General features: G+C 53.3%; 1 protein-coding gene across 2 annotated transcripts in view; it reads left to right on the plus strand.

Annotated features, from left to right (window-relative positions):
• The window catches only part of GRHL3 (grainyhead like transcription factor 3), a 37431-nt gene that overhangs the window by 20895 nt on the left and 2571 nt on the right, over positions 1-13965 (plus strand). For both annotated transcript variants that reach the window (XM_008062163.1, XM_008062162.1), the window contains exons 7-15: positions 46-157; positions 1363-1457; positions 3624-3782; positions 4126-4204; positions 4331-4467; positions 6028-6062; positions 7479-7567; positions 8389-8474; positions 10903-10967. In XM_008062163.1, the coding sequence (XP_008060354.1) occupies positions 46-157; positions 1363-1457; positions 3624-3782; positions 4126-4204; positions 4331-4467; positions 6028-6062; positions 7479-7567; positions 8389-8474; positions 10903-10967 (857 nt within the window). The remainder of the gene's footprint in view (positions 1-45; positions 158-1362; positions 1458-3623; positions 3783-4125; positions 4205-4330; positions 4468-6027; positions 6063-7478; positions 7568-8388; positions 8475-10902; positions 10968-13965) is intronic.

Here is a 13965-nt window from a genome sequence, read left to right on the forward strand (position 1 = left end):
GCCTCTTCCAAGGCTGGAGTGACAGTGACCTGCTATGCTTGCCAGAGCGTGGTGATGGTTGTCTTCGACAATGACAAGGTCCCAGTAGAGCAGCTGCGATTCTGGAAGCACTGGCACTCCCGACAGCCCACCGCCAAGCAGCGGGTCATCGACGTGGGTAAGAGCCTGCCCAAGTCCCCATCCTAATCTTTCTCTCTTCCCCGCCCCCACAGCAGCCAGGCCTCTGCCTTGCTGCAGCCCTTCTTCCTCAGCCCCCTCTGAGGAAGGTTTGACCTCTGTCTCCAGGTCAAACACTGTGGCCTTTCCAGGGAGTTGCATCTGTTGACTAGAAGCAGCGGCCTCTTTTCAGTATTGCTTTGGGATAAACAGGGCCCTGGGGCCTCCAGCAGTGTCAGATAAATAGGCCCCTGAGATGCTGGCCTGTCCTCATCAGGGGGCTGATGGAGACACAAATGGATGAGATAATAGTGCAGGCAGCGCACTTGAGCAGTCTGCTTTGGGAGTGGGGATCTGGGCTCTGTCAGCAGGTAGGGGACAGGGCAAGGGTCCCTGTGTGCTACCTTGTCCCTGTCCCAAGCCCTGAAACTGGCAGGAGGCACAGTCCACCCTTGAGTTGTCACTGTCTTCCTGGCTATGTGACCTACATCACCTCCCCTTCCTGAGTCTCAGCTTGCTCAAGTGTCAAATGGGTCGAGTCCAGCTGCCCTGCCTGCCTACAGTGCTGCCTTGTGCTTGGGAGAACCTGATACAAGTGGGGACCATCAGTGACTTCTCTGAGAGGCTGGTTAACAGAGTAGTTAGGAGCAGGGGTTCTGGAGCCAGACAGATCTGAGCTGCAGCCCCTGCTCTGCATTTTATTAGATATGTGACTTTAGGCAAGTAACCACACCTCTCTGAGCTTCATTTTCCTTATGAATAAATGGAATATTCATAGCATGGTGAGGCTGAGCAGGGGCTTGCTGTTTGTAAGTGTTCAGTAGATGATAGTGGCCAGCCCTACTATTTTTACTGCTATTACTACCCTGCTGCGGCTACTGTTACGACTACTGCTGCTGCTCTATCCAGGAGCGCTCCTAAATCTCAGTCATGATGGAAAACAGAGCCTCCACCCAAAGATGATGGGCCAAGCTGGCAGAGCTGGGAGTTTCTGCGGCTCTGGGCAGATTTGCCTCCTGGACTGGCCCTGCTTTCCCATCTGCAATCCAGGCACAGTAATCTGTTCACCTCCCTGGACCAAAGTGTGGCTTCTGGGGAGTGGGGATGCCCTGCCAAGAGTGAGGCCCAGTTCCTAAACGCCTCCTCCCCAAAGCACCCCAGATCCCTTCCCTTCCTGATTCTTCTTCTGGTCTCCTGTGGTTTCAGCTGACTGCAAAGAAAACTTCAACACAGTGCAGCACATTGAGGAGGTGGCCTATAACGCATTGTCCTTCGTGTGGAATGTGAATGAGGAGGCCAAGGTTAGCACTGGGAATGGTGGCTGGGATGGGACTGGGGGAGAGGCTTGCTGGCACCGAGACTGTGGCATTCGCTCTGATGAAGGCACCCACAGGGGAGGCGGGATACAGAATGGTGTAGAAGCATGACTCTGGAGCCAGGTGAGCAGGGTTCATATCCCAGCCCTTCCACTTTGGACCAATGCCTTTAGGTCCTCTGGGCCTCCGTTTCCTTGGTTGTAAAATTGGAGTGGAATTGTAACACCAATCGAGAGGTTGTATTGAGGATCAGGTGAGCCAGGTAACAGGTAGAGCACATACCTGGCACATAAGTAGTGGCTGTTATTAATTCAATCCACCCATTTACCAGCTGGGAAAACTGAACCTTCTGCAAGGTCGCACAGCCAGCCGCTCATGGCACCCAGGTTTCTCAGCTTCTGGGTCAATGCAGAATGTTGCAGGAGAAATGCTATGAAGTCTGGTGACTGAGGGCTCAACTCCCAGTTGCCTCACTTCTCTGAGCCCATAAAATGGAGGCACTAATCTGTCTGAGGACTGTGGTAAAGATTCCAGGAGATCATGCACGTCTAAGAGACTGCAGTGGCAGTCCATCTGAGAAGCCTGAGGGATGGAGCCTCTGGTGCCTTTTTCATGCCAGTGGTTCAGCCATTAAGATTCTCCTCAGTGGGCAACCCCTGGGGTCCCCTCCCACTGTGGGAGCTTTTCTGGTCTCTCAATAAATCCTGCTTAAAAAAAAAAATTCACCCAGCTAGGAACTTGCCTGTGCCTGTGGGCCTCGCTGTGTCTCAGTTTTCTGTTTAGAGAGCTGGCCTCATGGCAGGGGAGTCAAGAGCCGGGGGGACCTTGGGCCTGTCCCTTCCCCTCCCTGGACCAGGGCGACCTCACTCACCAGGGTAGGGTCCAGCTCCTGTCGAGGGCATTTCCGGCCTGGAAAGGCTGGGGAGCCAGTCCCTGCCTCCCAGCCTCCTCAGGGGACGGCCAGGCAGCCTGAAGAAGTGGAGGGGCAGGAGCTCTGAATGCACAAAGGGAGCACAAAGGCAAGGGATTATTGTTATTCAAACAGACGCCAGGCCTGGAGGGGGGCTGGGGCCTCAGTTCTGGGAGGTGGGGAAACTGGTGGGGGAAAGTTTCATGGGAAGGGAGAGGTGGGTTTCGGTAGGGATTTTCTCACAGCCTCTTAAGCCCCCAGGCTTGGGTCTTTCTCAGGTGCACGTGGGTGGGGGCTGCCTGAGGGCTGTGCTCGCTGAGGGGGAGGAATGTCTGGCATGTGCCTGGGGGCATGAGCCCCATCTCCTGTTCAGGTCAGAGTCATTTCCGAGGGAAATGTCCCAAAGACCAGGGACTGGCCTGGGTGGGGGTCCCATGGAGCCCCACAGAGGGGCAGTCACCAGGTGACCTTGGGCTTGCCCAGCAGAGGTTGAGCCCCGGCCACCACCAGCTGGGCACAGGCTTCGGGGTGAGACTGCCAGCTGTCGTAACAGCTCTCACGACGATAGTCACAACATACCTAGTCACAACATACCAAGGATCATAGGTGGCCTACAACCCTCACCAATGTTGACTTATCCTCATTTTGCATATAAGGAAACAAGGCTCAGTGAGGTGGAAGGATTTGTCCCAAGCCACATGGCTAGTGAGTGGCAGAGCCCACCACGTCTGTGCGACCCGCCTCCAGGCTCACTTTGCTTTGCTCTGCTCGACTTCCTGGGGGAACGGCAGCAAGTGATGTCCCTGCCGAGAGCCTCCATTTCCTCAGCTGTGAGGGGGTGACCAGGATGGCTCCCTTGCGTGGGCTGGGCCAGATGAGGTGAAGGAACCTTCCCCTGGAGGCTCCAGCAATGACTGAGCACACGGCTGGGGTGGACGGGGTCTGCCCTGGCAGTCTAGTGGGAGCCAGATGGTCCAGTGAGGGAGAACCTGGGCTTGAGTCTAGGTTACACCCCAGTTTTCCCACATACTGCCGTGTCACCTTGGGAAGGTTACCCTCCTCCCTGGGCATCAGTTTCCCCATCTGTGAAAGAGGAGTGATGATGTTTGTCTTTCAGGAGCCCTGTGGGGCTTAAGGGTGTTCATCAGGCACACAGAAGGCTTAAAACACAGGGTTGTTACAGGTTAGTGAGGTAGGTGGCCTGGGCAGGCACTTACCCAGCCTCCCCACTCTGTCCCCAGGTGTTCATTGGTGTCAACTGCCTAAGCACAGACTTCTCCTCACAGAAGGGGGTGAAGGGTGTCCCCTTGAACCTGCAGATTGACACCTATGACTGTGGTTCAGGCACTGAACGCCTAGTACACCGCGCCGTCTGCCAGATCAAGATCTTCTGTGACAAGGTGGCTGGGCAGACTTCCCCACTGGGTCCTGGGAGGGACAAGAGCCAAGCCCCAAGCCATGCATCCTCCCAGCCTCTCTGGGTGTGTCTCTCTCTCTGTTTCTCTCTCTTCTCCCCCCTCCCCAACACATGCACACACTCCTCCATCTCTCTAAGTTTTTTCTTTTCTGTCTCTCTGTGTCTCTCTCTCATGGCCTGTGCTACTGAACTCAGGCAAGCAGGGCTGGGTACCTTCCCATTTCCTGGTCTTGTTCTGGGGAAAAGGCGGAACCAAAAGCCTGGCCCCTATTTGCAAAAGTAGCTAGCCCTTCCCCAGCCCTTGGTGACCCCTCTCCTCCCCTCAGGGAGCTGAGAGGAAGATGCGGGATGACGAGAGGAAGCAGTTCCGGAGGAAGGTCAAGTGCCCGGACTCCAACAACAGTGGTCAGTAGGGATTGGCCAGGGGCTGGGTGGGCTGGGCTGGGCTGGGGTAAAGGAGGTAAAGCGACTGGAGGCGGGAGAGACCTTTGTGGAGGGACCTCGGGCACAGTGGCTTCCTTTTCCCATCAGGCATCAAGGGCTGCCTGCTGTCCTCCGGCTTTAGGGGCAATGAAACCACCTACCTACGGCCAGAGGCTGACCTGGAGACCCCGCCAGTGCTGTTCATCCCCAACGTGCACTTCTCCAGCCTGCAGCGCCCTGGAGGGGTGAGGGCCACAGGCTGGGTCGGGGGGAGGGGCTGAGGGAGGGTCCTGGCTCCCAGATGGGACCCGCCTCAGCACACACACCGGTGGGCAGCGACCTGCCACTCAGCCAGTTTCAAAAGAGAAATGCCTTTATTGAATCCCAGGTATTAAAAAATGTACATATAGTCATAACTCTTAGTGAGCTAGTATATGGAGGAGAAGCGTGTCAAAGGGGAAATATACTCATAACCACCAAAATGTGCAGGCTTAGGGCACACAGAGGTTCTGGCTTCTGAGCCCCACTGACTGCAGCCACACAAGTTATCACGGCAGCGCTTGCTCTACTGTGCTCCAGGTGCAGCTATGAGTGCTCCCCTGAACCCTCCCTACAACCCCCGGGGTGGGTGGCATGGAGGCACAGAGGAGTTAAGAAACCTCCTTAGAAGACACAGCTAGCATGCGGCAGAGCCAGGGTCTGGCTTCAGAACCCATGCCCTTTGCCACAAGCCACTCTGCCTCTCAGGCAGGGACTGAACCCCAGCAGCCAGGTATGGGCCAGCCTGAGCTCTTGCCTGCCATCTCACTTCCCCTATGGCCGTACTTTGAGAGAGAGATTGCTTATCCCCTTTTCCAGGCAAGGTCTCACAACAGTTCACAGCAGAATCAGGACCCCAGAACCAGTGCTAGTGTGCTTCCATATCCAACAGTCTGACCACTTCCTTCCCTGGGGCACAACTCGCCAGCCTTGTTGCGGGAAGTTTACAGAGAGAGACCTTGGTGTACACGTGCTTAGCGTATTGATTTAGGGCAGCGAGGTGGATCATGGATCTGAGAGAACAGCTAGGCTGGTGCAGCTCTCTGCACATGCAGAGGCTTCCCATGTCCCCTCCTCTTCCTGCCCTGGAAGCAGCACGTGGCCTCATGGCAGGGTGATGCTGCCCCTTCTCTCTGGCTTCCTCCTGCTTTCTCCCCCTAGCCAGAGGCCCTGAGTAGAGCAGTGCCCACTTAGGATTAAGGTACTGTGGGGACAAAGGAGGGGTCAGCCCTCACACATGTGACCTGGAAGAGGGGAGACGGGCAGCAGGAGCAGAGAGTCTGGGTTTGAACCCTGACTGCCTCCTGCTGGATATGCCACTTCAGGAGGTTGGCCGCCCTCTCGGGGCCTCAGGTCCTCAATTCACAGCCTGCGTGTTGCCTGCACCAGACAGCACAATGCCGGGTGCACAGTGTCTAAAGAGAGGTCTCTCCCCATTGGCCTCAGCTCCAACTTCCTGGTTCCCAGCTGCAGGACCAACTGCAACTCCCAGCCCTTTGGGGTGTGCTAGCGTTCAGGTGGGGCCGGGTGGGGCCCAGTGAGACTCACTGCTTTGCCACCAATTACTTTAGCATCTCCTATGTGTGTGTGGAGTCCCTGACTCACCCAGTTGGGGCTAGATGACTCCTTTCAACTCAAGGTCTTTGGGCTAGAAGGCATTACAATAGCACTGCCCCTCCAAATAACGTGCCTCCCAAGAGGCCCCACAGCTGAGGGCTCCTCTCATCCTCTGCATGTGTTGGAGATGGCTTTTCTCTTCCTTGCAGGTAGTCCCCTCAGCAGGACCCAGCAGCTCCAACAGGTATGGAGAGAAGCAGCCAAGGGCCTCCCCCTGCATCTGTACCCTCTGACCATGCCTTCTGCTTCTGCCTGCCTTTTCCCCCACTCCCCGAGCCAGAACCTGGGGCTAGAGGAAGAAGCCACCAACCTCTGCCCCCAGTCCCCAGCTGGATCCAAGCTCCTTTCTCACTGAAACTGCCTGGGTTTTTATGGGTTTGTTTTATGTGAAAAGTTGGTGAATCTCTGGCGAGACACCTGCTTGTAAAAAGGGAAAGAAAAAACCTCTGATGGTGCAGATTCTAAGAGCAAAGAGGGACGCTGTGCTGGAGGACTTGGGAAATTAAAACCCTCCACACGCCACCACCAGAGACACTAGGAAAGGCCTGCACACCCTCCCCTCTGTCAGTGACAGCCTTAATGCCCTGAACAGTTCCTTCACCTTTCCAATCCTCAGCCCACAGATTTGTCAGATAAGTAAAACAACCTCAGGAGGCAAGGCAGATCTCAGAGGGTGGTGTGGATATGGAACTTTTGTAGATGGGAAAGTGCTTTGGGAAGTCATTTGTTGTTATGATCAGTTTCTTCCCTATAAACAAGATATACTTTTCAGATGGTGCTTTCACACCAAATTTTGCCACTTGTCACCTCACAACAGCCCTAGGGAGTTAGGCAAGCAAGGGTTATAGCTCTACTTTATGGATGGGGAAACTGAGACTCAGAAAAGTAAAGTGCTTTCTAGTCACGTAGCTATTAAGTCACAGGGGCAGGACTGGAAATCTGCCTTACTCTAAAATCCGACGTCCTTCCTCCTCCCTCTGCCTCACATCTGACCTGATTCTTTCAAAAAAGAACAATGGGCTATAATCCTAGCGCTTTGGGAGGCTGAGGTGAGTGGATTGCCCGAGCCTGCGGGTTCGAGACCTGCCTGGGCAACTTGGCGAGACCTCATCTCTACAATAAATCAAAAATTTAGCTGGGCGTGGTAGCACGCTCCTGTAGTTCCAACTACTTGGAAGGCTGAAGCGGAAGGATCGCCAGAGCCCAGCAGGTTGGCCACTGCACTCCAGTCTGGGTGACAGAGTGAGACTCCAACTCAAAAAAACACAAAAAGAACAATGATGATGACAATAGTCCGCATTTATTGAGGCCCTACTGTGTGTCACATACTGTTCTCAGAGCAGTATGCAGCTTCACACCACCTTATGAAATATTGTTATTTCACCACCCCATTTTTATAGTTGGGGTCATGGATGGGCTCAGGGACTCCCCCAGGCCACAAAGCTAGTGTGTGGCAGGGAATCCAACTCCACCAACTTCAGACCTGCTACTTTACCCACTGTCTCACTGCTCTTTGCCCACCCTCATGGGGTCTTTCCCATTTCTAGGGCCCCTGGGATGCCCCAGGGTCCTCACAAACCCCTCCATGCTGTCCCCACAGGCTGTCTCTCAAGCGTACCTGCTCACCCTTTACTGAGGAGTTTGAGCCTCTGCTGTCCAAGCAGGCCAAAGAAGATGACCTTCAGAGAGGTAACCTCCTCCCCTCCCCATTCGCTGGCAGATCTCACCCCAGCTCACACCTCCCACGAGGCCATTCTACAGCCTTCCCTGGGGTGGGGGGCACAAGGAGCTGCTTGACTTTGGAGCTGGGTTTGAGCCAAGACTTGGGGGTGAAAGTAAGGACAGCACCCAGGCTGCTTGAACAGACAACAATAAGGTAGGGGGCTTCTGTCCTCTTGACCCCGTGTGCATGTGGGGGTCCTGGGCAGCTGGATGGGCAACAGGCTCATTATGCTGAATGAGTCCACACACTTTCTCTAACTGGAGGTGGGAGTGGGATGAGGTTTCAGTGTCTGGCTTTGACCCTCTAAATCTGTGACTTCCTGGTGGGGGGTAGGGTGGAGGGACAAGCCCAAACCTCTGGAGGCTATCGCTGACCATCAGGAAGAAACCAGCTCGCGCTGAGATCAGAAGCTTCCAACGACCATGAACTGAGCCTGGCACTGCTCTCGTTTCCAAATATTGTCATTAATTCCCACAGCAAGTCTATGAAATGGGACAGAGCTCCCGTTTTACATGCAATCAGAACAAGGCTCTGTGATGTTAAAATCACTTTCCCAAGGTCTCTTGGCTGGTAGGTAGTAGAATGGGAATCCAACCTCGCCTCCCCCAGATCAGCACAGTCTAAGGGAGGACCTGTAGGGCCAGGCAGAGTGCTTCCCTACTGGGTGCAGCCCCTCGGCAGAAATTCACCTCAGAGTGAAGTGCTATTGAAGCCTCCCCTACCCCTGAGAGACTCCTGAGCACGGTGTCCTCCTTACGCTCTTCAAAGCTGCCCCTCTACTTTTCAGTCCTGTTGTATGTGCGGAGGGAGACTGAGGAGGTGTTCGATGCCCTCATGTTGAAGACTCCGGACCTGAAGGGGCTGAGGAATGCGGTAAGGTGTTTTGTGAGGCCACCCCCAGCCCTCACCTCTCCCCCACCCCCACTCTGGCAGACCCCTTCTGGGTTTCTGACCCTGCGCCACACTACACAGTTCTGATTTCCCACAGGAAGGAACCTTGGCTTGCTTGTGGCCTGCCTGCCCCACCCCACTTGCGGGGGCCCTGCTGGTGGGAGTGTGCCTCCTCGATGTTATCTCCCAGTCAGAGCCTTGGCTCCACCCTGGGAGTCCCACACACCATAAATCCTCCTTAATCTGATGGCTGCTGTCTGACAGGCCAGGGCTTTTTGTTGGCTTTGCAAACCTGTTTCTGTTTTAATGGGAATGAAACCCAAAAAGGCCAGGCCCCAGAGACACTCTTTTTTCTTTCCCGGGGGCCTCATTCCTCCTGCTTGTGTTGGCTGGGGGGCACTGGCTGGGGTGGCTGAAGGCAGTGTCTGGGCAAGAAGACGTTCCCCCACCCCCAGACTGCCAGAGAGCAGGTGAAACAGCCCAGCCCTGAGCAAAACCTACGGACAGCTTTGTGGCTCAGCTGAAAACTGAGCAAACACAGCCTCCACCAGGGCCAGCTGTGCTTGAAGGTTGAACTCAGAAAAGCCAGATGGTGCCAAGACCACAGACTGGAAGATGGAAAGGAGGGGAATCAAGTAATAATGTTAGCTACCCTTTATTGAGGAACTCCTATGGACCAGCATTTGGTCAGGCACGCTGCATTTACTGGCGCATATTAACAACCCTGAAGAGGGGCACTGCTGGCATTTCCTCATTTCCCATAAGGACAGCCTCTGTGAGGTCAGGTGACTGGCCAGTGTTCCTTGCTCGAAGTGACAGAGCTGGGATTCCAGCCCAAGCACTCTTCATGCTGCTCTTCTGTCTGGTTGTCTTGACATATCATTAGTCCCACTTGGCATCAGCCCCAGGAAGCTGGGCTCACAAGACGCCATTAGCGTCGCCTGAATATCAACACAGAAGTTTTAGGTTAGAAAGTACCTTAAGCTCTCCCTCCAACAGTTCTTCTAAGTGGGTGCCCACTCTTGTCTTGTATACTTCCAGGGACAGAGAGCTTATTACCTTAAGGGCAGTTCATGCTGTCTTTGTACAATTTGTTCAATTTGTGCTTAGGAAGTTCCTGAGTTCTTCCTTAGATTGATTTGAGATCTTCTTCCCGGTACCTTCCAGTCACATCATCATTAAAAGAAATAGTAGTTAGTCTAAGAACTTTCTTGCCTAAAGGGGTCTCTGTCAAGGTAGAGAATAACGAAAGCTGGATCTGATCCTCTTCCTAAAGTGCCCAGAGAGGACTATCTCCACCTGAAACCAGTGGCCTGAACTTTGCTGTGGCTTCAGGGCAGCCAGTACTAAGCACCAACATTTTATAGAGCTTTTACCATGGGGCAGCCACCAGGCAGAACCTTATATAATCATCTCAATTAATATGCATACTTTATGTACATCCTATTACTATGCCCGTCTTACGAATGAGGAAACTGAGGCTCAGAGAAGTAAGGCGACCTGTTCAAGGTTGCGCACCTGTAGGTGATGGAGCTGGGACCAAACTGGGTCTTTCTGCCCCAGATGCACCTTCGGGAGCTCTGAACACAGGCTGATTCTGGCTGTGTGAGCTCAGGCCAGTCACTCAGCCAGCCTCTGAACCACAGCCTCCTTGTCTGTAAAATAAACTCCAGCATTTTGGGATGTGATAGAGTCAGTTAACCTGGGTTCTAGGTTTTCCCTGGGTGCATGGCTTTCCTCCTCAAACTCAGCAGGTTTACCCGTAATATGGGGTTAGTAAAAATCCTCCCTAAAAGAGGGAAACACTGGGGTTATGCCCTGTCATACCAGGGAGCAGAGCATACCCATTGCTCCACCTCCAAGATAATACCAATGACCACTGGTTCAGACCTAAGTGTATGCCAGGAGCTGTCCTAGGTGTTTTACATGAATCGACTCATTGAATTCTTCCAGCAGCCCTATGAGGTGGGCTCTGTTACTGTCTCCACAAGTAGCTTGCACAAGGCCACCAGCTGGAAAAGGGTAGGCAGTTGATGATAGTCAGCTTCAGAGAAAGGGAGATGCTCTTTAGGCTCTTGTCCATCCACTAAAAACGCTGGTTGGCAAGTGTTTGTTGTGAAATTGGAAGGCTTATAATACGATGATAAGTTTAAAAAGTGATATAAAACTATGTAGGTAGAACCTGAAAATATCCACACATGTGACCCCAAGATGGGAAAGCATACACTCAGATGTTAATGGTGTTTATCTCTGGGAAACAGGATCATGGTTTATTGTAGTCTGCTTCATGTTTCCACAATGTGAGTATATTTTACATCTCTAATCAGGAAGTACAAAAATGATGGCATAAAAGACTCGCATAAATCCAGCTTGGGCTGCAGGTTGTGACTCCCCCATCTTTCTCTTCCAGATCTCTGAGAAGTATGGCTTCCCTGAGGAGAACATTTACAAAGTCTACAAGAAATGCAAACGGGGGTAAGTACCCACTTCACTCTCCCTGCTGGCTGCTCAAGGCCGAGGAGTGTTTGTACTTGGCCTTCAGGAGGGGCCGAAGGGATGTGGAGTCAGGGCAGAGAGTTCCCTGCTCAGGCTAAGATCCCTGGTCACCCCTCCACCTCAGAGACCAGACACTGATCACTCTTGGGAAGGATGGGAGTGGGAGGCAGGTGGAAGCGTCTTTATGCATAACCTCCTGGGACGGAGGGGGAAGTGCAGGGTCACCTGTCAGAAGACCCAGGTTCAAGTCCAAGGCCCCTGAAAATCCAAGCCATTTGATCATAGTGACCACCGTCTACTTGATCACCTACTATGTGTCAGTATTGGGCTAAGCATGCCTCATTTAACCCTCACAGCCACACTAAAAGGTAGATGTCATTGCCCACATTTGACAGATGAGGAAACTAAGGCTCAAAGGTGATAAGCAATCATGAGAGGCAGGACTGGAGCAAAGGCTCAGGGCAGATGGACTCAGCGGAGTTGCTACTGGCAGAGTTGAGGGTAGGAAGGGAGCAGCTGACACTGAGTCTGGAAAGGGAGTTGTGATTGGGAGTCATTTTGAGGGAACCCAGCCAGGGATGCTCTAAGGGCCTCCTCCACCTTCAGGCTGGACTAGGCCAGAGGGAGTAAAGCTATACTCTCCTGTGGCAGGCAGTGCCTGGCCACCTCCATGGACTCCTGGGGACCACTGTACCTTCACTGTCTGCTGAGATCTCTTGGTTGAAAAGGAGGAGGGTCACATGGTAACTGCCCTCCAGGCTTCAGTCCCCTTGTCAGAGCCAGTGAGCCTGGCCTCTGCCCCTCTTCCTGACTAAGTCCATTCACCAGCCTGGATGGGGCCCTCAGACAGTGAGGAACTGTCACTGCAGTTCCCAGCCCAGAGGACCCAGAACCAGGGCCCTGGAAAGTGTACTCTGAGCCCTTCTGCCAACAGCTCAGACCTGATCCTCTGCTCACCCACTGGCCCTGTGGCTATGGTCTGTGGGTTTTCCTTTTCAGGAGACTTTGCAAAGTGAAACAGGTTTTGAAGTCAAGCTAAGGCCTCACTTAATCAGGTACAGGGCCTGGCCTCCACAGGCCGTCCTGCCTGCCCCCTCCTGCTTGCTTCTCAGGCTGGGGGTGGGGGAAAGTATCCGGCCCTGTAGCCCCTGGGAAGGGACCCATGTGCTTTTCGTTGTGTGCATGTCTAGGGTTTTTTGTGTGTCTTTTTCCAAGTTTCGGTTTCAAACTGGGACTCATGCTCTCTGGTACAGAATCCACTTCATGGCCAAGGGCAGGCTCTGCTCTGCCCAGACAAGCCCAGCCCCACTTCCCTTTTGGTGCCAGGGCTCTGGAGCCACCTTCAGCAGGCCTCCCTGATGAATCCCTCTCAGGCTGGGCTTATGCTTGTGCGGGGGGTGGGGGCAGGGGGCCAGGTGTGCATATGAGGATCCCCCAGCCCCACTGGCTGAGTCACAAGAGGATGACCTTGAGCCCTAGCCAGCTGTTGAGATTCCAGTCATAATAGCTTCCACTAATGGAGCACCTTCTACATACCAGGCACCGGGCTGAGTAACCCTAAGCATCATCTCATTGGCCTTTGAGCTTGGTGTGATTGTCTCCATTTCTACAGATAGCAAAACTGAGATCCAGAGTAGTAACAAGGTTATGAGTGAGTAACTGGCAGAAAGCACCAGGCCAGTCTATAGCCTCAGCAGGTATCCACTGTGCTATCTTACCGCCTACATGTCCTCTAACCGCTAAACAATGTGCAAATAAAAAAGACTGTGCTCAGGCCAGCCATGTGTTTGCCCAGTGCCACAGCCCAGGGCACCGCTTAGTGGCCCTCCAAAGGTACCTCACACCCCACACCCCCACGATCATGAAAACCTCTGCCCTAGGATGGTCTAAAATGTCTGAATGACAATATTCCCCAAAATGCATCTTGGGAAAGGAGAGGCCAGGCTGTTCTGCCACCTCCCTCCGAGTCCTCATCTGAGAAACAGGAAATTCTAATCAGTGGCCTAGTTTATTTTCACAAAACCCTCCTGAAAGTCCTCGGACAAAGGTAGATACAATCAACTTTACGAGCACCACTGAGTGCTTGAAAGATTAACAAATATTGTTTTTGCTGGCAGCTGGCCAGGGGTTTAGTGCAACTCAGAAAAGAAGATAGCTAGAAGCTGGGAAGTGGCAAGAGGCCCACGTTCTGTGACAGGGTTCCTGACAAGCCCCTGTCTCTCAGGACCCTGTCACCATTGACCTCTGAGGAGAGGAGGCTGTGGCCTGCTTGGGATCCCTTGTGTGCAGGTGTGAGCTCTGGGCCTCTGGGTTGTGGGAAGCCCTGCTGGGGAGTGGGAGGGAGCCAGCCTTCAGGCTGTTGCACATAGGGCACTTCCATGCCTGGCACCCAGATGTACCCAATAAATGACAAGCAAAGCAGCCCTGATGTTGACAAAGTGCCCATCCCCTGTGCCTAGTCCTGGCCTCCCATGGTCTGTTCCCAGCCTCTAGCCCCCAGACAAAGATCCTTCTGTGAAATGGAGGAACTCCAAACAGGGCTCGAGGAAAGGGGATCCAGTAATTACACATTGGTAGTCAGCACCCAGGCCTGTGGGAATCTGAGCCCAGACCTCCTTCCTGAAAGCAGCAGTTGCTTAACTGATGCTGACAACTGGACAGAAGCTGTGGCCTTCGGATCCACCACTGTCTCCATTGCTCTCCCTCGTGGGGTCCTCTTGGAAGCAGATACATAGCTGCCACTCCTGTTCCTCTTGATCTTGCTCTGTCTGAACTTTCTCCCTGCCCTATATCTTTCCTTTCTTCCATCTAATACTTGCTAACTTGTATTTATAGGGCTTTTCTTCTTCTAAAAATGACACAGTGGAAAAAGACAAAGGCCTAGATTCAAATCCCAGCTCTGCCATCTATTTTAATACTATCTTTTTTTTTTTTTGAGTTGGAGTCTCACTCTGTTACCCAGACTGGAGTGCAGTGG

Source organism: Carlito syrichta, unplaced genomic scaffold, assembly GCF_000164805.1.
Source record: "Carlito syrichta isolate Samal-C Ts95f unplaced genomic scaffold, Tarsius_syrichta-2.0.1 Scaffold305659, whole genome shotgun sequence".
Lineage (NCBI taxonomy): Eukaryota > Metazoa > Chordata > Mammalia > Primates > Tarsiidae > Carlito > Carlito syrichta.